The sequence below is a fragment of the Lepidothrix coronata genome, unplaced genomic scaffold (genome assembly GCF_001604755.1).
Source record: "Lepidothrix coronata isolate B3197 unplaced genomic scaffold, Lepidothrix_coronata-1.0 Scaffold82, whole genome shotgun sequence".
Taxonomy (NCBI): Eukaryota; Metazoa; Chordata; class Aves; order Passeriformes; family Pipridae; genus Lepidothrix; species Lepidothrix coronata.
The window spans coordinates 3,043,200-3,065,676 of record NW_016690262.1 but is presented as its reverse complement, the minus strand read 5'-3'; the positions used below and the strand labels follow the sequence as shown (position 1 = coordinate 3,065,676).

Sequence of the window (22,477 nt, the reverse complement as noted above, 5' to 3'; positions counted from 1 at the left end):
ACAAAATACAAATGAGAATGAATAAAAACTATTGTCAGAATATCAACTAACAGTAGTGGAACATGAACAAATGGGTTTTCTAAATCAATCAGAATACTGAGGACTGATGTCCATGCTTGGAAATGGTTCCAAGTCTGGTTATTCATAGTGCCAAGAAGCATATGATTTGACACTCGATTACCTGCATTCAAACATCTTACGTATAATACAGGTGTTACATCACCTACACCATGAAATTCAGTATGTGATGAATTGCTCCATGATGCTGTGCTACACTGGGTGCAATTCTGTCCTTTATCCACAATGCTTTTCAAAAACCCGGTGAGGGGAAATACAATGGGGGCTTGTTAAGTTCTGTGAAAGAAATGATAAGAGAGAGCTCCTTACAATATCAGGAAAGTGAACTCTTGATACAAAGATTCTCTTTCAGTCCTCTGAACCAACAGCTAAGCCACCCATGTTGCATGCTTAAAGCAAACAGTGTGTCCTTCAGCTTTCATTAGCTGAATTAATTCAGTATTTAATTCAGGCAGTGCTCAGTACCACTGATATTAATGTCATCTAAATGGAGCTGTAATCAGACAGGAAAACCACTGAGTTCATATTTGCATAAGATTTCTACAAATGAATTCTACTGAACAAGGAAAAGCCATAACTGAAGGAGAAAAATTGCTATCTAGATAAGAAGTGACACCAAAGAGGAACATGTCACGCAGTTCAATAACTGTGGAAAGTTATAGAAAAACATGGAACAGCTGAAATGTTGAATTTGTTAGAACAGATATTTCAGAAAAATATGGCAAACAAATATTCTGCCTCATCTAGGACATAATCCAACTGCCTTTGAAGTCAGCAGGATCCTTCTCTTCAGGATCTTTGCAGGCAGAGTTGTTAAGCCTAGGAAAAGGTTGTCCAGAGCAGTTGTGCAATCCCCATCCTTGGCAAGATTTAGGATTCAGCTAGACAAGGCCCTGGTCAGCCTCATTTGATGTGGAAACTTTCAGCAAGAGACTCGGCTCGGTGACCTCCAAAGGTCCCTTCCTATCTAATTCATCATGTTACTTTAATAATATCCGTTCTAAATTACAAGAGAGTTTCTTGTCACCAATGCTTGAGGCTCCAGCACAGCCTTTCCACTGCTTAACCACTCTCACTGCAAAGAATTTTTTTCTGTATATCAGTTGTAATTCCTCTTGCTGCTGCTTATGACTGTTGCCTGTCATGTTTTCGCTGTGTATCCTTGAGAAGAGCCTAGCTCTGTCTTCTCTGTAAATTCCATTTCGGTTCTCGAAGACAGCAATTAGATCTTTTCGGCTTTCCCTTCTGCAGATTAAACTGTGTCAGTTCTCTTCATATACCACAAAACTACACTCCCTGAACCTTGACACTCTCCCACTGTTGTTATCTCTCTCTCACCATGTGGCCCCAGGCTGTAAAGTTTCATACTCATTTGCTCTTGTGACAGAACAGGCATTTTGCTCACCCCCCTTATTTGGCACTCTGATAGAAACCCCAGTATCCCATTTTGACCTTTCATTTTGCCAGACAGAGCACATCTTTTGGCCTCTTCCTACAAGACTGGCTTATTAGTTTCCTGATCACCTTGGCAGTCTCCTGATCACCCAGGTGAATTAGTCTCATATCCCATGACCAATTAAAACATTCACATTTTTCATTCTTCTCCGCCACTTCCACCTGACAAGCCTCCAGCACTGTGAGAGAAATTCTTGTCATCAGTCATCCACTGTCTGACCTTGATTTTCTCATTTTTTTTTACCTTTTCCATTTCTGTCACACAGGTGCTGCCATTTATCAGGCATCTCCCTCCTCTTCTTCACACACAAAGCCTTCCAGTGTCACCTATGCAGCAAATTTATCACCATGTGCCAACCTTTTGTGGGGGTCAGAGGGAAGAGAAACAAGGTAATTTATGACATTATAATCTCATAATGGAAAAACCCCCAATGCTAATAACTTGTCACCAGCCAACAAGTTCTTTTTCCATCATACATAATTATAGCTTACCCCTTTTCTTAGAAAATGAGTGACTGATTAGTCTTGCACTATCCCCTCACCTTAGCAATCTTAATTAGTATATGATAATTAATATACGATGCTACATTAAACGTGCTACATAATACATACAGTATTAGCTTTACTGCGTATCTTTCATCTTAAAAAGCATATAAAAAAGCCCCAATAAACTACCACGATAAAAATGCGTTCAGTTTTTTGTTGAAGTCATGGAAGAAATGTGAAAATATGCAACTCGAATATCATAGGAAAGATTAATAGATTTTAATAAAGAAGTTGACAACTAAGTGAGCTCCCTGAATTGAGGCTTTAATCACTTAACAGCAAAACTCTCTTTTTCTTTTATCTCTTTTTTTTTTCTTTTACTTCTTGATACAGCCCACAAACATTGACCAGACAAAATAACCATCTAGAAATTTCTTGGGGAATAATTTTCTAAGATTAACGACTGTAAGCACCAGTTATAACAGCAGGCAAAAAATAAAACACACAGAGAAAAAAAATTTTTACAACATCTAAGTCAAGAAGGACTATTTTAAAATATTATATCTGAACATGCCAATTCAGTAGACGTCAGTAAAGATTTTTGCCTCAAGTTATTTTCTTTGTTTCCCGTTTCTTTATGTAGTTAAATCAGTGAGTATCAGTGTCTACAGACAAAATTATCTTACATCAAACAAATATCGACATGACTTTTAAGGTCAGTTGCTGCAAGGCCAGGATTTAAAAACAAATTAAATTTGATGTATGTCGCTTCAAAGGTCATTTAGAAAGGTATATGCTGCACCTACTTTACAATGCAACCCCCAGGGAGGCAAACATATTGAATGCTGTGAGGAGACATTGCAATAATGAAGATAATTATGGTAATAGGCAGGTAGGTAATGGGGGCTTAATTAGATCAGAACAAGCATTTTATTTAGAGAAAAAGAAATTGCAGCTGATGCAATTAAAAGTAAATGACAACAACTCAGGTCAGTATTTATTTCAAGATGATAGTTAACATGCTTTCTTGTATCTTTAAAGGGACTGAGATATCAAAATTAAAGGCAGTGAAAATATTTCATTGCCATCCAGCACAGTCCAGTGTCACTGCATATGAAGGTCTTATCTCTCCCAGAACATTGCCATTCTGATAGAGGCTGTGCACACACCTAATTTCCTGATTTTCCTTTCTGATCTCAATAATTTTCAGTAGAAATGAGATGGCATGAATCCTTTGTTATTACTTGAGTAGCTGAAGAAATAAATAAGTGTCCATCCCTGAAATGTGCCCTCACAGCACAGGAAGAATTTCTATGAGGTGAGCAGAGGAAAAACTGAGCAGTGCAGCTCTGAAGCTGATCAGGGTCCACGTGAGCTGATACACCATGTTGCAAGGGTACCACTCAGCTTTGCCACTGGAAAAAGCAATCCCACCTTCCCTCAGACAACTGTTCCCAAACTTCTCTTTGCTGAATTATTCCAATTTGAAATGTGAATTTATTGCCTTAAACATATGTATCTGACTAGCAGCAGTATGTTGTCCATAGTGCTACTGCTCTGCCTTGCCACATGACTCCGAAATGTGAACGAAAAGAGAGCGAGGTAGAAAGGCAGTGCCCAAAATTTCATTGCTCTGTACCCTGGACAGCCACTTATTTTTGAGGGATTCTGATTTATTAGCATTCTTTAGCCCTTTGTACAGGTGAAACTAACTTTCTGAGGTGCAGGGTGATGTAGCAGAGTGAAACAAGTGGAAAATACTCCATGCTGCTGCATGCCTTTGGTACATGAATACCAGCCAAGACAGCTCTGCTGTCACTGGCATCATTTAGTTTACAAAAGGGACTTTCTCTCAGCTTTTGCTCTGCAGGTAGCACAGCTTGGGGTTAAGATGGCCTCCAACATATGTGCTGTCATGAAAGCTCTTGACTAAACAAATACCTTTGTCAGGCAGTGTAGGGAGGCCCTCACAGAGATTTGTCCTGTTATCCCAGCAAGACAGTGGCCATTAAGCAAAGACATGACAGTTCTGATTCTCCGTAAGGTGATATGGAATGACAACAGTTCAGAGGCACACTCACTGCCCATCCACTGCTTCTCTCACAAAAGTCACTGAAAACACCTCTAAAAATGAGGCTGCCTCTCACTATTTTCTGCATGTAGCTTTGCAACAACAGATCTGCAGCAATTCCCCAGAGACTAGTCCAGTGTTGCTAATAGAAATTCTGTAAGCTCTAAATTGGCTATTCTCATCTAATTTACTTTTTTTATTCACTTGTATTCACAGCCCTAGGCCACTTTGCTGGTTCTGAAAAAAGGACGGTTTACTGTTCACGAGTGAAGTGACAAACTCCTGCCATCTAGAGGGTGGTTTCTGGAACATATTCGAGGCAGATACAGTTTCACAGGATAAAGTAAAACTACGATAAAAATCTTGATGTCCACCTGTCTCCTTGGGGTTTTTCTAGATTTCTCCTTCTTCATTCATGACTTTACGTAAAAAATGCCCAATCAAATGAGAACAAAATCATCACATCTCTGTATGTATTGTGGATCCCTTCCAACTCAGAGCATGCTGTGACTCTCTGATTCTGTTTGAGTCCTTTCTTCAACAGCTTCCTTCACTCATGAAAGGAGATTAGCTGACTAGGATAATTATTCTAAAATAGATTAAAACTTTCTGTTTGTATTTCTTCTAATGCTATATCATTTATCCTCATCATGTTCTTGCATTTATGGCTGCCTAAAACAGATTAGAATGGTAACAACCAGAATAAAAGAATATTGATGATTAATGGCCTTCATTAAGAAAAGGGAGAATTACACGAATAAAAGCACTGACATCTCACAAAAGATCATATTTCCTACTTAGGCTGTTAGGTAAATAGCATGTGGCCATGGCTATTGACAATAATTAAAAATTACTTTTCCACACCCTTTCTCAGGAAGAAGAAATGTTCAGTTAAGTGATTATCATGACTTTTTTGTCTCTAAATAATAATGCTGTTTTCTGGGCATCCCAGTAACCTGGTGTGAAGATTACATCTTCAAGGAAAAGCGTGACAAGCAAACAATTTGTTGTGGGAGATAAAACTCAGGCCTCACAAAAATTAGAAGAGTCTTCCTGGAAAAGTGATGGTGGCCAGTGAATACCTGCCTCTTCCACTAAGCCAAAATCACATTCCATAACCAGTAGCCAATTTTCAGTAAGAAATGCATGACCAAGTGCAACGTGAAGCAACACAATCACCCCACCCGAGGGAATGGATGATCAAAGCACACAAAACAGTGCCCCAGGACTTATTTGCATGAAATATGTATCAAACCCTTCCTAGGCAAAAGACTGTGAAATACACTGGAATGTGATCTATGCACTCATCTTCAATTGAATACCTATACAATACACCTTCTAATGATTTTCACAAAGGGTTTTCTAGACAATATCCATCTATGCCAGTGACTTGTATAACCTCAGGCCAGACAGAGCTGTGTACAGGGGTCTTTTATAGCAAGGGCATTATTTCCATTTTTAAACTACGTTGTATTCCTACCATTAAGATTAATCAATACTTCATTTCAAAAACGGAGCCACTGATGAAATATTTCAGTGACAACTTTTCAGGTGCCAATTACAATCACAACTAATTGTTGCAATTATTATGTCCTAAATTTGGTCTCCGTCAAGCGAAAGTTGTGGTGGCAAATTGACACAAAAGCAAACAAAACTCGAGGATGGAACAGCCACTGAGCAGGAACATCCATACAAACAGCTTGTAACAGCTTTTTCAATGATTTCCGAACCACAGTGAAACCAATGGCATGTTTTAAGTGAGTAGAGAGATTATATTGGAGTTGGTTGGAATTTGGATTGCTCAGCCTGGAGAAGGCTCTGGAGAGACCTCACCACAGCCTTTAAGTACATAAAGAGGGCTCTTAAAAAAGCGGGAAAGTGGCTCTTTACATGGGCACATAGTGATGGGACAAGGGGGGAATGGTTTTAAAGCAAAAGATGAGAGGTTTAGATTAGACACAAGGAGGACACTCTCATTGTGGGGGTGGTGAGGCCCTGGCACAGGCTGCCCTGCAGAGCTGTCCTTGGAAGTGTTCAAGGCCAAGTTGGATGGTTCTCTGAGCAACCTCGTCTAGTGGAAGGTGTCCCTTTTTTAATCGAAGAACATGAAAGTGCAGCCCAGTGCAGTTCTCATTATAACACCAAGTGCTTCATAGCACGCAAGACGCAGGTGCCAACTACTCCTGTTTTATGATGCCTCCCTCCAAAACTCTGGCAACACCTTTCCCTGCAGCGCGAACACCTGCCATATTTCCCGGCTCCCACCTCGCGGGCGCACTGCGATCCCGTGCAGGGAACGGGCAGGATCCCTATCCTGGGATTCTTGTTTCCCTCCCCGGCTTCCCTCAGGCGCGGCCCCCGCGGCCGCCCCCGGAACGTTCGCGCCGGGCGGCGCGGGCCGGGCGGGCAGCGCACCGCGGAGAGCCGGCGCTTCCGGCTTCCGCACGGCCGCCGGAGTCAGGTGGGAGCGGGGAACGGGGAAGAGGGAGCTGGGAACGGGGAAAGGGAGCCGGGAACGGCGACAGGGAGGTGGGAGAGGGGAGCGGGAAGTGGGAGGGAGGGCTAGGAACGATCGGGGGTGGGCTGGGGGCGCTGAGGGTCCCCGTCCCCCGCGGCTTCCCTGCCCTAGCGAGCGAAGCGGTGCCTGGCTTCCCCGTGTCCAGGTCCCTGCAAGCACGGAGCGCGGCCATCCAGGTTGGCAGCGTGATGCCGTGGCAGGGCTCGCCGGGCTCCCGGCGGGACTAGGTGCCGCTCCCGAGCGGGGAATGTGCCGGAGAGGTGCCTGAGGAAGCCCCCCCAGCCCTGGGCGCTGACCAGCGCGGCAGTCCCCGGGCGCTGCGGTCCCACGGTGCAGTTTGTAGCCGCTTTGCTTCCAAAAGATGAAGTCACGGCAAATCACAGTGCCAGGACAATTCTTATGAACTACTGCTAATGCGGATTTTTATTTTTTTTTTTTAACGCTGTAATTTTTGTATGAGTGGTAGAACAGATTTTGAATATGTGTGAGGTAGAAAGTATTTGATGGTCAAGTATAAGAATGCTTGGAATACAGAAAGCCTCTTTTGGGTGTTGGTGTTGTGGGATGACAAGGGTAACCCGCCAGCTCCCCTGCCCCACCAATGAATTGCTTGTTTCAGCTCTTCATGTTGTGATTCCTATACCACAAGATAATACAACACAAGGCAATGTCCTGCTCAGCACAGGAGATCCAGAAATCTGCTGGTGCAGTCAGTGTGTATCTTTGGGACCTCCGCAAGGATAAGAAGGCACAGGCATGGTGTGACTCCAGCAGAACTTGGAGACCAGGTGTTGTTAATGTATCTTACACAGCACAGCCATCAGTTAAAATACACAGACAGTCTTTGGAGCTATGGTGGGAGTTCTGCTTGTGGTCTTTGCCTGTGTTTACCTCAGCAAATAATGCAGCACATGAGCTGAAAATTTACAGGATGGAACATGGTGCTGCAGACCCAAGTACTCACATAAGACATATTAGGGCTTTTGCTTTGAGCTGCTGCTCACCTCATACACAGCCTCCTGATACCTGGCCCTGCACAGGACCATCCCCAAGATTCACACCATGCACCTGAGAGTATCATCCAAATGCTTCTTGAACTCTGTCAGGCTTGGAGCTGTGACCACTTCCCTGGGAAGCCTGTTACAGCACATATCCATCCTCTGCAGGAAGAAACTTTTTCTGATACCCAACCTAAACCTTCCCTGACACCACTTCTGATATCCGAACTCTGCGCTTTCTTGTGCCACAGCATCAGCCCTTAAGCTGGAGAACCACACTCACTGCTGCAGCTGCTGCTGTGGCCCAGCATTTTGCTCCCAAGTAGGAAACTTCAAATGGAGAAAACACCCTTCCCATTTCAGGGGCTCCCACACTCCATGGGGCAGTGTGGCTGTACCCTCTGGGGCTGAGGAGGGAACCAGACGTGGACCTATAACCTGTTGTTTTAGGTCTTCCAGATGCACTTTTCTCTCCCATGCACCCTTCAGGGGAGCATGGGAAAGCCAGCAGATTCCACCGGGTCTTTGCTGCCCGAGCATTTGGCAAAGGCGTGTCAAAAGTGGAGGTAGAACATACAGCAGAGGCATTTAAGTACTAATTAGTGGTTTCAAAAGAGACAATACTCTGATTTGAAAGGAATTGCATGTAAACAAAGGTTATGCTGTCATAATTTCTGGAACCATAACACTATTAAGCTCTAATCCAGAATTTAAAAGAAGGTAAGTTTCCTAAAAAATTTGAACCCAGGGCAAAGACAACAAACAAATCTTAAGTGGAAGCTCAGAGGAAAAGAGTGATAAGAGTGTTGATCTATAGGATGTTGTTGTTACTGGATGGTGTCTGAAAGCCTGGATTGACTCCATAGCTTTGTTAAAAGGACCTGATGTTGCAGTTCTGTTGTTACTTAGTTTAGTGCAACTTCCTAAAAACTGCCACCTAGAAGGTTTCTAATAACCTGTGTCCTCAGTAGTCACTGAGGCAGTGCTTTTCATGAAAACAGTTTGTCACTTTGGTGCTTTGGATTATGAGGTAATGGGAAGAAGTCAAGGTATAAATACTAACCATTAGATTCTGTTGTTAAATCAGCATTTGAGTTGTCTGAAAATTCGTGTGCAGCCTCATATTGGACTGAAATGTCACGCTCTAGAATGATGACAGTTGCCAGCAGGCAGCACAGCAGTATAATTTTGACTACAAAATATGACACTAATACAATTTAAATACGGTGCAAAATGCTGCAGGGTGAGAAAACTGATTTATGTGTGCTATCAAACCCAAATTTTAGTATTTGGTCAGGACAATATATTTCTGTGTTCAGGAAAGTTAGGATTCTTCGGTTTATTTTATAAGACCTTTTGAACATTTTTCTTCCAAGTTTAAGATGCTAGAACTGGCTGCCTGTTGGGGCTGAAACTATCCTTACAGATGGTAGCATGCATGTCTGCTTGGAGTTAGGGATGAGGAGGAGAGCAGGTACCTCTCACTTCCTTAAGCCAGTGGCCCTGATATCCACCCACAGACCCTACTGGAATCAGCAGAAGTTGCCTTGGCAGAGCTGTCTCATCATGTGGGCCAGTTTTTGCCAAGCTCCAAGCCTGCAGTGATTTTCTTCAAACTCCTTAAGTGGAGATTGAGATGTTAAGATGACACTTGAGTCTCAATTACCAATTGTCTGAAGGTGTTTTTCTGCAGATTTAGAAATCAGAGGCAGAGCAAGGACCACTGGTAGGTGTACTTGTAGCTAAAAGAACTGTGGGTTAGTTGTACAAGTGCAATATGTGTTGGGGCAGCTTGCTGGAGAGGCCAGATTTTCAAAACAGAAGCACTGGTGAGGTACCAAAAGAAGAGCTAAACACCTGGAAAGATCCAGCCATCCTATTGTCTGCAAGGAAGTGTGATTTGGTAGCTGCAATACAAAGAAGTTGGTTCATAGAATTGAGAGTATTTTTTTAGAACAGGCAAGTTTTTGTCAGTGATCATCACCTCATCCTTAGCTGCTTTCTCATTCCCATGCTTGCTAAGTAAACTGCTGCCCCTTTTGACCGTCTTCCACCATCAGATTGTGCTAATCTGGGCCTTGGTGGTGCTTGTTGGTTTGTTTTTAGTTTTGTTTTTAACCTGTATCTGTTTTAGAACAGGACACCAAGAACAGTTACATCATCAGAAATAAGGGGATGATAAAGATGGAGCTCAAGGAAGTGCCTGTGATGACGAGAGAAATTCTTACATCAGGCCACACCTTGAATCTCTCAGTTGTCCATTTCATGGAGTCAGGATAATCCTTGCCTAATTTATTATAAACACAAAGTAAACTAAACATATGTGAGTACTGCACAGTTCATTGTGGACATGGCAAGAGACCAGTGGTCTGATTGTTTGCCTGATGGTCTCACCACTGTGTTGCGCTGGTTCCCTCCTAGAATGTTAGAATGGAACCAAATGGAACTAACTTAGTGTAAATCCTTTTTGGAAAACAGTGATGTCTTCAAAGCAATGCATGCTCATCTCTTCATTATTGCCAATATGCTAGAATGATAAATAAGCAGTACAAACATCCCTTTGTCATAGCTCTTAAATCTGTATAATGACATTTTGTTTTCTCAGCCTTCATGAAGTGTGAAATTTTCGTTTTTGCAGTGCACCACTTTTTGCTTACCTGAAGAATGCTTTTTAACTGAATGAAGCAGTTACTGAGAATAAGATGTGAAAGAGGAAATGAGCTGAATATTTTCCTTATTAAACAGGCAAGTCAAACCAAAACCAGAGGCCTATCACAAACAAGCCCACAAACAGTGGTTTCCTTTTTTTTCCAAGACAGAACACTTCAAAGATAGTTCGACACAAAGTTGAGGACAGCACAGTCTTTTTCAGATCACAAGATTCTTTATGGTTCATCACATGGCTCTTCCTCATGGACTGGCCCCTTCTGCCTTTGAAAAGAAACTTTCAGAAAAGGAAATGAATGAAGCCCAGTTAACCTGTGAACTCCAAGATGCAGTTTTAGTGGATGTGTCATGTGTATCCATGTACTTACATACATAATTCTGTGTGCATTCATTACATACCTATTTTCCCCCCCACAGATAGTGAATATGCCTAAAAAGAAGACTGGTGCTCGTAAGAAAGCTGAGAACCGTCGAGAACGTGAAAAGCAGATAAGGGCTTCAAGAGCCAACATAGATTTGGCCAAACATCCTTGTAATGCTTCAATGGTAATATAACCTAAAGTATTTTATATTAAAATATGTTATTTGAAATCATGTTAAACCGGTGATAATACATAAATGTATTTAATGCCATAAGAATGTCATTATTCCTACTGTTCCTCCTTTATATTTAAGCTTACATTTGCATTAGATGTATAATATTGAATAGAAAGTTTGGATCCTAATCATAAGAATTCAGAGTCCCTGTGGGTGTCTGCAAATTTTATATATTTTACCTAAAATGAAAATAATTACCAGTGTTTTATTTCTTCTTTTTAGGAATGTGATAAGTGCCAAAGGTAAGAATTTTTCCCCTTCTAAAACCAGTACTTTAATATTAATTGGTTTCAAACATTTCATGGGTCTTTTTTAATGCTTGCTTTCTTTTTCTTTTGGTTCCTTCTCCATGTGCCTAGACGACAGAAGAACAGAGCTTTTTGCTACTTCTGTAACTCTGTTCAGAAATTACCCATTTGTGCACAATGTGGTGAGTAGAATTAATGAATGAAAACTGTCCTCAGTCCTGTTTGTGGTGTTAAACTCTCAGTACCTTTGTTAGAGTACCTTTGTCTAGAAGTACCTTTGTGGTTTGTGGAGCAGGTTCTTTTAAATCTGCTGTGAATACCCTCCTTGAGAAGTGACCTTGTTTGGTCATGCACTAATGTGTGTGCCTCTGACCTCCAGAGGTTTGCAAGTCTGGGCTTGTCTTCAGCATTTGATCTTTGGAAGAATTTGTCTCACTGCCTTTTGGCTTTGAGAATATCTGACTGTTTCCCTACATTTACCATGTGGACTATTGTTTGGTAATGGTAGCAAAACTAGGAATGCTCTGACTGCTGGCAAGTCACCAATAAATACTGCTTTTTTAGGGATTATATAATTTCTAGTCAGTTCAATATCAATTAAAGCAACAGTACATTATTCATCTTGCATGGGGTTGTAATGTGGTATACTGCTTATTTTATTTATATGGGCTAGAGGGCTGATGCTTTGAAATTAGAAGAAAAGGACTCCTAGTGATGGAGCTCTGCTCTGAATCAGACTAAGATGCCCTTTGTTTTCAAACAGCTGCTTGCTTGCAGGAGATGTCGATATTCATTTCTTAGAGGTGAATTTTGTTGTTTCACTGTTCCAACACATCCTTGCAGATTTTCAATTTGTCATTAAGCAATTTGGCTGTTTTGTTGTTTGACTCTCAGAGCTGCTGACATCTGCAGCTTCCAGTGCCTTTGTTGTGACCTGCAGATTCTGAGCGTTCCTGGGAGCCAGGCTGTTAGTGTGCACTGGCAGTGTGTCATCCTTCATAAGTCTTCCTTCTGTCATCATGCAGTGAAGTACTAAAAACATGCTCTCTGTCTTATGATACACATATGAAGTTGACTCCTGTGTGTTGAGTTTATTTTAATCTGGAGTATGTTTCTAGAGGAAAAGCATTCCTATCAACAACCATAAAATTATATTGAGTCCAAGGGTTTTCCAAACAAAGACCACCAGAGCTGTTTCATGCTTGATCAAGCACTGGGGACAGACACTAAAAACCAACAGCACCTTTCTTAGAGAAGTCCCTGAGGGATGGGAGCAAGGTAGCTGTACTACAGTGCTCCAGACTGAGTAATGCCCCCTCACCCCTCATTGCCTAGCTCAGCCAACCACTGGTACTTCCTCACCCTCCAAGGGCCCTTTGGTAACTGACTTTTGGTGTGATACAAAACTCTGCATACTGGGATTTAAATATTTTCAGAGTAGAATTTGGTTTTTCAGGCCTGAGTGGGTGGGCAGGGAGCACCTTGCTGTTGGTTTCTCTAAGCAGGCAATAACAGACACACCAAAGGGGTCCGTGGCAGCACAACTTGAATCAGTGATAAAACTCCACTGCAGTAGCCTGAGCTGACTACAAGATCTTTTTGCTTGTATAACTGCAGACAGAGTGTGGATCTTTCTGGTAGAGCTATTTATGTCAGAGACAAGGACTAGGGGAAAATTGTCACCCTTGCTGCTTGCTTGTGTCAGAATGACTTTTAGGTGCAGTCTGTGGCTTTTTCTCCTGTCCTCTGTATTTAAAGTGAATTATTTTTTCTAGAAACTAATCTATGTTTTTTTAAAAAGAAAAAAAACCCAACAAAACAACCAATGACCGAAAAAACCAAGTATCCAAGTACTTGCAAGTAATTAAACACGTTTTTTTTTTCTTGTGCCTTGCACACAGCATGTGCTGCTTTTATGATGGGACAGAACCAGCAGCAGTTTTAAATACAGGTTTTTAAGATATCATGACTTGACTTTGACCTTAGTTTTGTTCTTTGGTTTGTTTTGACATTTGACTTTTTTGCCAGTGCCTCAAAACATAGAGCAAAACCAACACATTGCCTTTTTATTTCAGTACAGGGGCAAGAGGTTTGGGCTGAAAAGAGACAATAATTTAACCTAAGGGAGATGTGAAAGTGGGTTGCAGGATGCAGCAATAATTCAGACATCTTTATTTGCATTATTTTTACCTAGATTTACAGTTAGGCTCAGGTATTTAGTGAAGTGCTGTTCTTATATGAACATGCATTCTACTGTTTTTTTCTATAGTTTTCTTATGGTTGCTTGCCTTTTTATTTTAAACAGGAAAAACCAAATGCATGATGAAGTCTTCAGACTGTGTCATAAAACACGCTGGTGTGTACGGTACTGGACTAGCTATGGTGGTATGTATACAAAATTAAAGCCTTTTTAGCAGTATGAGGTTATTTTGTGCAAATCTTTCTGAAAGAAGATAGAACAGCTTTATGGAATGGTAGCATGTACCGTGCCAAGTTTTTTTTCCCCCTTGTTTTACTATAAGAAACTGATTTTTCCCTTATACTGAAAACCCAAATTTTGCATTTTTAGATTCAGCTCCTGCAAGCTCCAACACATCCTGGATGCTAGTGAATCTGTCTTGGTGGCAGGCTCTTAAGCACATGCATGAACAGCATTGGAGCTTACATGCCCCATATCCAATTCTCAGTCTTTATTACAATCCAGGATCATTCTGCAAAGACCTGCAGACTTTTGTTGCTGTTGTCTTAGTATTGCAGAGATCATCTGTATCACAGAGAGGAATCTGTTCCATAGTGTTAGGGAGGAATTTTACTTAACATAAACCCTCATTTGGGCTCTTAAAGGAGATAATCATAGCTTCAGACCTTTGAATTTTTGTTCTAAGAAGGACATTCTGGAAAGCAAGGTTTGACATGTGACAGCCTCTAGTATAAGCACTGTGTGGACTAAACCTCTGTCCTGTTTCCACCTCCAGTTGACAATCAGCTTTTCTCAGTAACACAGCTTGCCTTTACATTCTGATGTTCTTGAACTCATCCCATGCATTCACTCATGCAGTAGTGAATGCCTCAACAATTAATTTGCCTTCACATTGTTTTCTTAGTTTTGTGTGCATGTAATGCACATGGTAGTTACATATGGGCTGAGGAGGCTTCTTAAATGCTGCATTTAAGGACAGCTGATGTGAAGATCTTGTAATTTAATCAAAATGAAAGTTAAAGAGTCTAACTTACTTCTAATGAGTTATTTGATCTTTGCTCTCTGCAGGGATGTGCTCTAATATAGCATGGTTTAAAATTTGAATGAGTGACTTCAGCTGTAAGAAACTATTGGCATTTTTCATGTCTTTTTTGAAATTCCATTTTTGCTAAAACACTGTTATCCTTTGTGGATCTCAGGTTTCAACTGGAGGACAAAATTTTCATGCACCCAATTTAAGAAAATAAATGTAAAAGACAGAAAAAGGGGAAAAGCAAGTTATTGTGCATCATATTTAGTCCTGCAGAAATGAATAACAAACAAGATGAACTGAGGAGCAGCTTGATAGGAATACAGATGCGGTTCAATACTCTCCCAGTCAACCGAAATGAACCCACTGAGAGAAGGGATACGAGGACACATTGAGGACTGAGGAGTCAGAGTGTCTCTCTAGGTATTGCAGAAGTCCAGAGGTGATAATCTTTCTGTAATTGCAGGGTGCAATCTGTGATTTCTGTGAAGCTTGGGTGTGTCACGGGAGGAAGTGTCTCAGCACACACGCGTGTATCTGCCCTCTCGCAGATGCAGAATGTATTGAGTGTGAAAGAAGTGTCTGGGACCATGGTAGGTTGCTCACGTGTAAAAATAAGAAAATGTAAATTGTGTTGCTTAGGATACTACACCTTTATTCTTAACAGTGTTTTTATTCCTCACTGATTAGTCCTTGCACGTAAGTTTGTTCAAAGCAAGGATTCTCCCTGTTTTAAAAATAGACATTATGCAGTGGGGAAACTAAACAACCTGCTCAAGAACATACAGTGCTCAAGTCAGGGATGATTGTGTCATCTAAAGTATAGTGGTTCTATCAGCCTAATTATTTGCATAATTAAGCACTGCATCAAATTGCCAACAGAGTCTTCTGCCATTCCCACTCTGTTCTTCTGCACTAGCACAGGTATTTGGATTCCAAATTGCTTAGCAAACCATCCTGGTCTCGATTTGTGGAATCCTTTAAAGTGTTTATTCCAAGCTCATATCAGAGCTAAGGGGGTGGGAGGGAAGGAGACTGGATGAGAATATGATCTGGTTTAAGGAAAATACTTAATGCTATAGTTGAATTAAAGAAAAGTACTAGAAGTAATACTCTTTTTATATTTATGCTGTCTTGTATTGTAGGAAACAAGGTATTTGTCAGTGTAAAAATGGATGGCAGTGCCTAATTTAGGACTTTGTTGAAGCATTAGTGAGGCCAGGGAGACCTGGTCTTCCGTCAGAATTACTGCCTAAACTGTTTGCAGAGCAGAACTTGATGCCTGTGCCCATTGCTGATTATTTTGCCTTGATAAATCTTTCAGGAGGCAGAATATTCGCCTGCTCTTTTTGCCATGATTTCCTCTGTGAAGACGATCAGTTTGAACATCAAGCCAGCTGCCAAGTTCTGGAAGCAGAGACATTTAAATGTAAGTTAGTTATTCATAGTCCCTTTCACCACAGCTAAGCAGGGTCTCCACTTGCTTCCTCTGTGCTCCAGAATACTCTGTTATCACCTTTCCCAGCTTTTGCCTTTTTCGTATGTGCCAGCTCTTGGTATTCAGTTATCCAGACTGGAACTTTTGTCTCTGACCTTCCTCCATGCCAGAGTATACATGGCAGTTGTTTTCCTGCCAGGCTCTTACAGGCCTCCCATGGGAAGCTGCCTTTGCAGGAGCCAGCAGTCTTCAAAGTTGGAGTGTTGGCAGTGGCCAGGACTGCAGCAAAACAGCTGGAGCTGCTGATGCTGCTTTTTTACTCCACAAAGCTCTGCAGGCAGGAGGAGCTGTCTTCCACTCTTCTGACCATGTGATGAGCTATTTCTAGATACCTGTTCCTCGTGGAAAACAGCTACCCTGAACAATGCCACCTCTGTTAGACTGGCTAAACTTTCCCACGTTGCTGTGGAAGGCCTGTGTGTTGATGAAGAGTTGGCAGCTGTTGAAGTCCTGAGGAAGGCCATGACTCAGTCAGGAGCCATCCTCTGATTCAGGGAGACACGGTGAACACAGAAGGAAGTGACAAAAATAGTCCAGAGCATGATTTCAGTTTTCATTTCCTCATTGACCAGTAGACGTGTATCAGTAATGTATCAAGTGTTGATACATGTCCACTCTTATGGGTAAAGAACAGGTAGCTGAAGACTTTATGTCCTTTTGAACTTTGATTAATTGTGTGGACAAAACTGAAACTGGTGTTTATAAGAGGACATGATGGCAATGCCTGACTTTGCTCACTCACTGCTCATTCTGGCTCAAACAGGGAAATTTCAAGGGAAGTTAAAAAAAAAAACCCACAAAATAAAATACCAACAAGCCAAGACTATGCATGTTTGAAATAACTAAATTTTTGTAGAAGTATTTCTTCTCTATCCACCATGAATGACTATTTAGTTTATCTCATGAGACATTTGTTTGTCCTTTCTAAAACTTGTTTGCCTGTATTTTAACTATAAAGTTTTTTTCAATCATTATTGTAGAAATTCAAGGTGCTCTTTATCTTAAGACTATTTTCTTTAGAACTGACCAATCTCTTGTCCTAATTTATCTCTCCTGGTTTAGAATGTTTGTTGATTTCAATGTTCTAGTTGCTGTCTGTAGAAATCTCTTATCTCTTTTTCATCTCCCATCCTTTTGTTCCCAGCCAGCTGTTCTCTGAGCCTTCCTTAGCTTCCCTTGATGTATTCTGCCTGAATACCTTCCTGCATAGCAATGTTGAAGCAGCAACAGCTGTTCCACAAGAATGTTTTTTCAATGATTGTTGGAAGCTTTTAATTCACAGATGTGATCACACCCTGAATAGGGCAAAAGTTTTTTTGAGGTTTTTTTCACTGCGTTCAATGTTTTGTGGCACAGCACTGACTTGGAAAAGATACAGGATTTTTATCAGTGTGTGGTAGCAAGATTATAAAACCTGTACTTTTACAGAATACAGAAACTTTAAATGTGGTCGTGCAATTGTAGTCTAAATCCATTCTAGCTGTGAAAAGGGTAGTGTTACTTCCCATCACTATCTGAGAGAAGTTTTTTAAAGTGCAGATACTCAAGAAATGACAAATGTAAATGCATTATCATTTCCATCTTTAAGCACATGACAGAGCTCTAAATCCCATGGCTGTCCTGCTCATGTGGAGAACTCGTGATATTTATTATTCAAAAACTTCGCTGTCACAGGGGCAAAGCAAGGTGAAAGGGAATAAATACTCACACAGAGACTGATAAAATACATATTACTGCTTCTTGAGGAGTAACTATTCACCCAGCTTCACGTTTCTGCCAATTCCTGAGTGTTTGCCTTTACTGTACTCCCTCTAGTGGAGTAAAAAAACAATTTGAAGCTCAAGACAAGTTAGATTTTGTGCACTGATTCTGCTCCTTATAGCTTGTGTGCCAGGTCCAGTTCTTTAACACAGATAGACTTTCATATGAACTTGTGTGCAATCCACTGCATTTCCAGATGATATGACAGAAAATATGGAACCTAACATTTCTAGGTTTGGAAGTTTGCAAGCTTTAAGTGTTCTCACGTCGCTAGCACTCCTTCTTTTGATGTTGTGAGAAAAGGAGAGGCAAGATGGTCACTTAATACCAAATTTCTTCTGAAACTTCTGTTTTTAAAAGTTTGGAAGCTCAAGAAATAATTAAACTTTTTCCCCTCTTGAGGTTGTTTTTTTTTTTTTGGTATCAGATTACATTAATGCCATGAGGCTTAGGGTTGAAAAAAAAAATCTAGTAAAAGGGTACTATATGGTAAAATGGCTGATTCACATTGCCAACGTACAGTTATGTCAGGGAATTAAAAACAAATGCCTCAGTAATGGTATTACATACTTTTACAAGGTTTTAAACACATCACAGGTCTGCAGTTTCCAAGTACTGAATTTGACATATTGATTTTCTCCAACAGGTGTTTCCTGTAACAGGCTTGGGCAGCATTCATGCCTGCGCTGTAAGGTAAAGACAGTTGTGGGTAGCTGTGATTTTAGGTTCATTCTTCTTGGTCTCCAAGGCTGGTATCAGGTCTTGTCATGTCTTCCTCTCCATTATTAAAAAAATGTAATATTTTTGTATTATATTTTAGGGGGCAGACCTCTGGGGGCAAAATCTGTGCTTGCCTGTTAACCACTAGCCAGTGTTGTGCATCGTTATGCCAGCTGAGGTGATCTTCACTTTGTCCAGCCCTCTTAGTTTAAATTGGGCCTGTACTATGTTGGGTCTTTAAAAAAAAAAACAAAACAACAAAACAAATCCTTGGCTTTGAACAGAATCCAAAGCTTTGTAATATGTTTTGATACAGTGTGGATCTACAATAATTAAAAAAGTTGTTGTTTTTTTTAAACAGTCACGTTTAACGGTCAATCTGAGCAGAAATTGCTGCAGCCTGGATCCAACAGAAATAATCTCCACAGCTAATCCAGTTTTACATGTGAACAGACTAACTTGTTGACATCAGGCTCATGGTTTTACACACTCAGAAATAATTTTGTACAAAAAGTTCCACCTGCTTCATCGTCAGCATTGCCCAGATTTCTCCAGATGCTGGTTCATTGCCTGCTCTTACTCTTCTTCCCCTCCATATGTTTCCCTGCACTCTCCCATGGCATCGATGGCATATTCCAAATTGTTCCTTTCTCTGGGTATCTTCACTGCATCCTGGTGTTCAACATGTGAACTTTCCGTCTCTAATTCTTGCCTTTAGGCCACTGCATAATGTTCTGGCAAATATCTCATTGTGTTTTATTTAGGCTTGTCAGTGTAAACCCAGGTTTGCCAGGATCCTCGTGGGCAGCACTACAATCCAGCCCTCGAGTACATTACTTTCTCTGCTTGTTTTTTGGCACTTTTGTGCAGCCTCTTCCCCAGGAAGCTGTGGAACTACGTTCAGCACAGAGTGGTGGTGCTGTGCACAGACCCACATCCACTGCAGATAGACCTCATTACATTTTAATCCCAACCAGAAAACCCTGCTGCTGTTAAAACAGGTTTTCTGCTTGCTTCTTGCTGAAGAATATGCTTCTATGATTAAAACATTTAGCCTTTTTATTCTCCCTTCAACCCACAGGCTTGTTTTTGTGACGACCATGTGCGAAGTAAGGTCTTCAAGCAGGAAAAAGGAAAAGAGCCTCCTTGCCCTAAATGTGGCCATGAAACTCAGCAGACAAAGGATCTGAGCATGTCAAGTAAGCCAGCTTCTCTAGCTAACAAGCCATACAAGTGCCATTGGTGACTACTTTTCTGCCTAGGAACACTGAGTAAAATCTGGTTACTTTTAATTGTTTTGCACAGCTTTGCTGCATTTGTTTTGGGAAAAACTTTCTGAATTATAGAATTGAACAGTCCCATTCTTAATCATTAATGATTCCAATACAGTGAAAGCTTTTGTTTAGTTTAAGATTTTAGTTGTGGAAAAAAATGAAAAAAAAAAAAATCTCCACTTAAGTCCTTATTTCATGTACAAGAAGCTGATTAGTGAATTTCAAAATGTGTTTTGATATGTACACAATCTACCCCAACCACTCTTGAATAAATCACCATATGCATTGTGTCTGCAAAGCACACGTCCAGTCGCAGGTGTTCTTGGCTAGAGTACCAAAGGATTATCCTAAAAACCTAAGACATACTTGGGGGGCAGTTCCTGTTTATACACACTTGGCTGCACTTCCGTGTGCAGCAGCAGAAAGGTTCTGTTAGAGTAAGGATTCAATCTGGAAATGTCAGATTTAGAAAAAGACTGCCTAACATCGTGCGCTCTTCAAGTAGTGAAAAAAGGGATAGAAAGGGAACGGGGGATTGCTGTTGAGGGGTGGGAACATGATGGTTTTTCTCTGCCTGCAGCCCGCTCCTTGAAGTTTGGCCGACAGACTGGAGGAGAAGATGCAGATGGAGCTTCTGGTTATGATGCCTACTGGAAAAACCTCTCCTCCAGCAAGACTGGAGATGCAGGTGACCGTGAGGATGAATATGATGAATACGAAGCAGAAGATGATGATGAAGATGACAATGATGAGGGAGGGAAGGATTCAGATTCTGAGACCACGGATGTCTTCAGCAATTTGAATTTAGGAAGGACCTATGCTAGTGGGTATGCACATTATGAGGAATCAGAAGATTAAGCCTAGTATGCTGGCAAGCTAAAAACACTTGGAAGGAGCCAAGCGATGCTTCACTGAGTTGTGTACACGCCAGTAGGATAGCTCTATCAGGTACTTACATATCAAAGTTAGAGAATTAACAGTGTGGGACTTCTGCTGTAACTCCAAGGGGGACTTTTCTTTTATATGAACCAATGGTTCTGGGACTGGGGGAAAAAATCAGAATACTTCTATTCCCCTAAGCAGCAGAAGGTTGTGTCCCTGAGTTACTGAGTATAATGGTTCAATGCCATTTTCTCGTATCAACATGGGAATGTGGGAGAGCTGTAGAACTTGCTTCCATTTGCTCATCAGAGATTAAGTTATTTTTTACAATCATTTTGTTAACTGATTTCATACTTTAATGCAGTGGTGGGTTGGTGACTGCGGTTTTTTTTTTGGTCTGCACAATAAAAGTCAACTGCATTCTCTAATGAACTGTCATAAATATTGATCTCCCTTGAATAGTTGGAAAGCAGGTTGTGTACAAAGTGTGAATGGACACTAAAATAACTTCCTTGTTTATGTAGGTATGGCAGATTAATGTATTTTTCTGTGTACTTGCCCATCAGCCTTTCAGCATTTTTAGTGTTAGATATTAATTGGTGGGGCTATATGCAGTCATTACAAGTTCACCCCAGATAATCAAAACTTTTATGGCAATAAAAATGTTCATGTATCCTCTCTGCCACAAAAATCTATAAGGCAGTTTCTCATTAGATCAAAAAGAGACTGTTTTCTTCCGTGTCCAGCCTTCAGCTCTTTTCCTTGCATATGAAACACACACAGAATAAAATCAGATAGGAAACAACCCCGTATATGAATTGATAAGGTGAGAAAACACAGCGAGGTTCAAAGTGCTGGGTCCAAATATTATTCTGTGCAAGGGTGCTGGTACAAGGCAAATGATCAACACATCTGAGCAAGGAGGTGACACCTGCAGTAGTGTTTGCAGTGATTCTGGTTTGAAAGTCAACGTGTTAATTACCAATGTACAGATCTAAGTCGTGGAGTTTATTTTCCTTCTTTAGGGGAATGCTTTACAGCTGACAGATCACAACAGCAGGGCAGCCACCTAAAGTGCTGCTCCAGCTTTCTAAATGCCATGCTTTAATGCAAGAGAGCCATTTCTTGTTATCTGTCAAATATCTGAACTGATTATTGCATTACCTGCTTTTGTGGTGCTTTCTCTACTGTTTCTTAACAGCTAAAGGTCATATGTTGGCAGAGCATATCCCTATGATGATAATTTTTAGTGATGTTAGGACTGCCAAATGAACATTTCCTAACAAAACAGGGTTGGAGAACCTGGCATCAATATTTCCCTCCTAAATGCATCTTGTACCAAACGCATGAAAGACAAGAGCTGGAATGCATCCAAGACAAAAACAAACTGACAAAGAGCACAACTTGGATATGGCACCTGAGGGAAAAAAGTCTGTGGGAGAAAGGAACACAACTGGTCAGTACATGCCTTCAGAACTGGAGAGGAAATCAGTTAATGCACTGTCTGAAAGCCAAATCCCCTTCAAAGATTGGAACTCCAGGGCCCTCCCAATTTCATGTGTTAGCGAAGAGCCATCTTAAATGATGTACCTGATAGATGTCTTGATTAGTCTTTTGCATAACCAAATTTGAAATGAGGGAAGCAGAATGCCTGCCAGTTCAACACTGATCACTTATTTGTGAAATTGGCACCTGCAAGAGAATTTCTGCTCAACTTTATATGGTCCAAAGACTTCCAAGTTGAGTCCATCTGGCTGGTCAATTCCAGCAACAATGCCAGTTTTTTATCCTGGCTGATGTTCCAAATACAAAACAATTATACATCAGTACAAAGTCTTATACAGAACTGAGGAAAGTGTATGTGTTTCTGCATATATGTAACATTATAGCTGCTTCTGTGTAATTTATTAATATTATTTCTTAAAATGCACAAAATTCTTCTTGAAGGTTTTTGGCTCTTGAATTAGGTTTTTCCCTTATGAAGTCTGCTGTCA

General features: G+C 40.9%; 1 protein-coding gene across 5 annotated transcripts; it reads left to right on the top strand.

Moving 5' to 3' along the window:
• The first annotated feature begins 6,496 nt into the window (after positions 1-6,496).
• On the top strand, positions 6,497-20,911 carry ZNF330 (zinc finger protein 330). 5 transcript variants are annotated; one of them, XM_017820349.1, is made up of 10 exons: positions 6,497-6,551; positions 10,691-10,819; positions 11,093-11,112; positions 11,230-11,300; positions 13,424-13,503; positions 14,815-14,941; positions 15,673-15,777; positions 18,254-18,300; positions 19,409-19,526; positions 20,182-20,729. In XM_017820349.1, exons 2-10 carry the CDS (start codon positions 10,700-10,702, stop codon positions 20,457-20,459), a joined length of 966 nt encoding a protein of 321 aa, XP_017675838.1. In that variant the 5' UTR covers positions 6,497-6,551; positions 10,691-10,699; the 3' UTR covers positions 20,460-20,729. The 5 variants fall into 5 exon arrangements, with proteins under 5 accessions (XP_017675838.1, XP_017675839.1, XP_017675840.1 ...); XM_017820350.1 differs by lacking the exon at positions 6,497-6,551 and adding an exon at positions 6,599-6,619; XM_017820351.1 differs by lacking the exon at positions 6,497-6,551 and adding an exon at positions 6,763-6,784.
• The last annotated feature ends 1,566 nt before the right edge of the window (positions 20,912-22,477 follow it).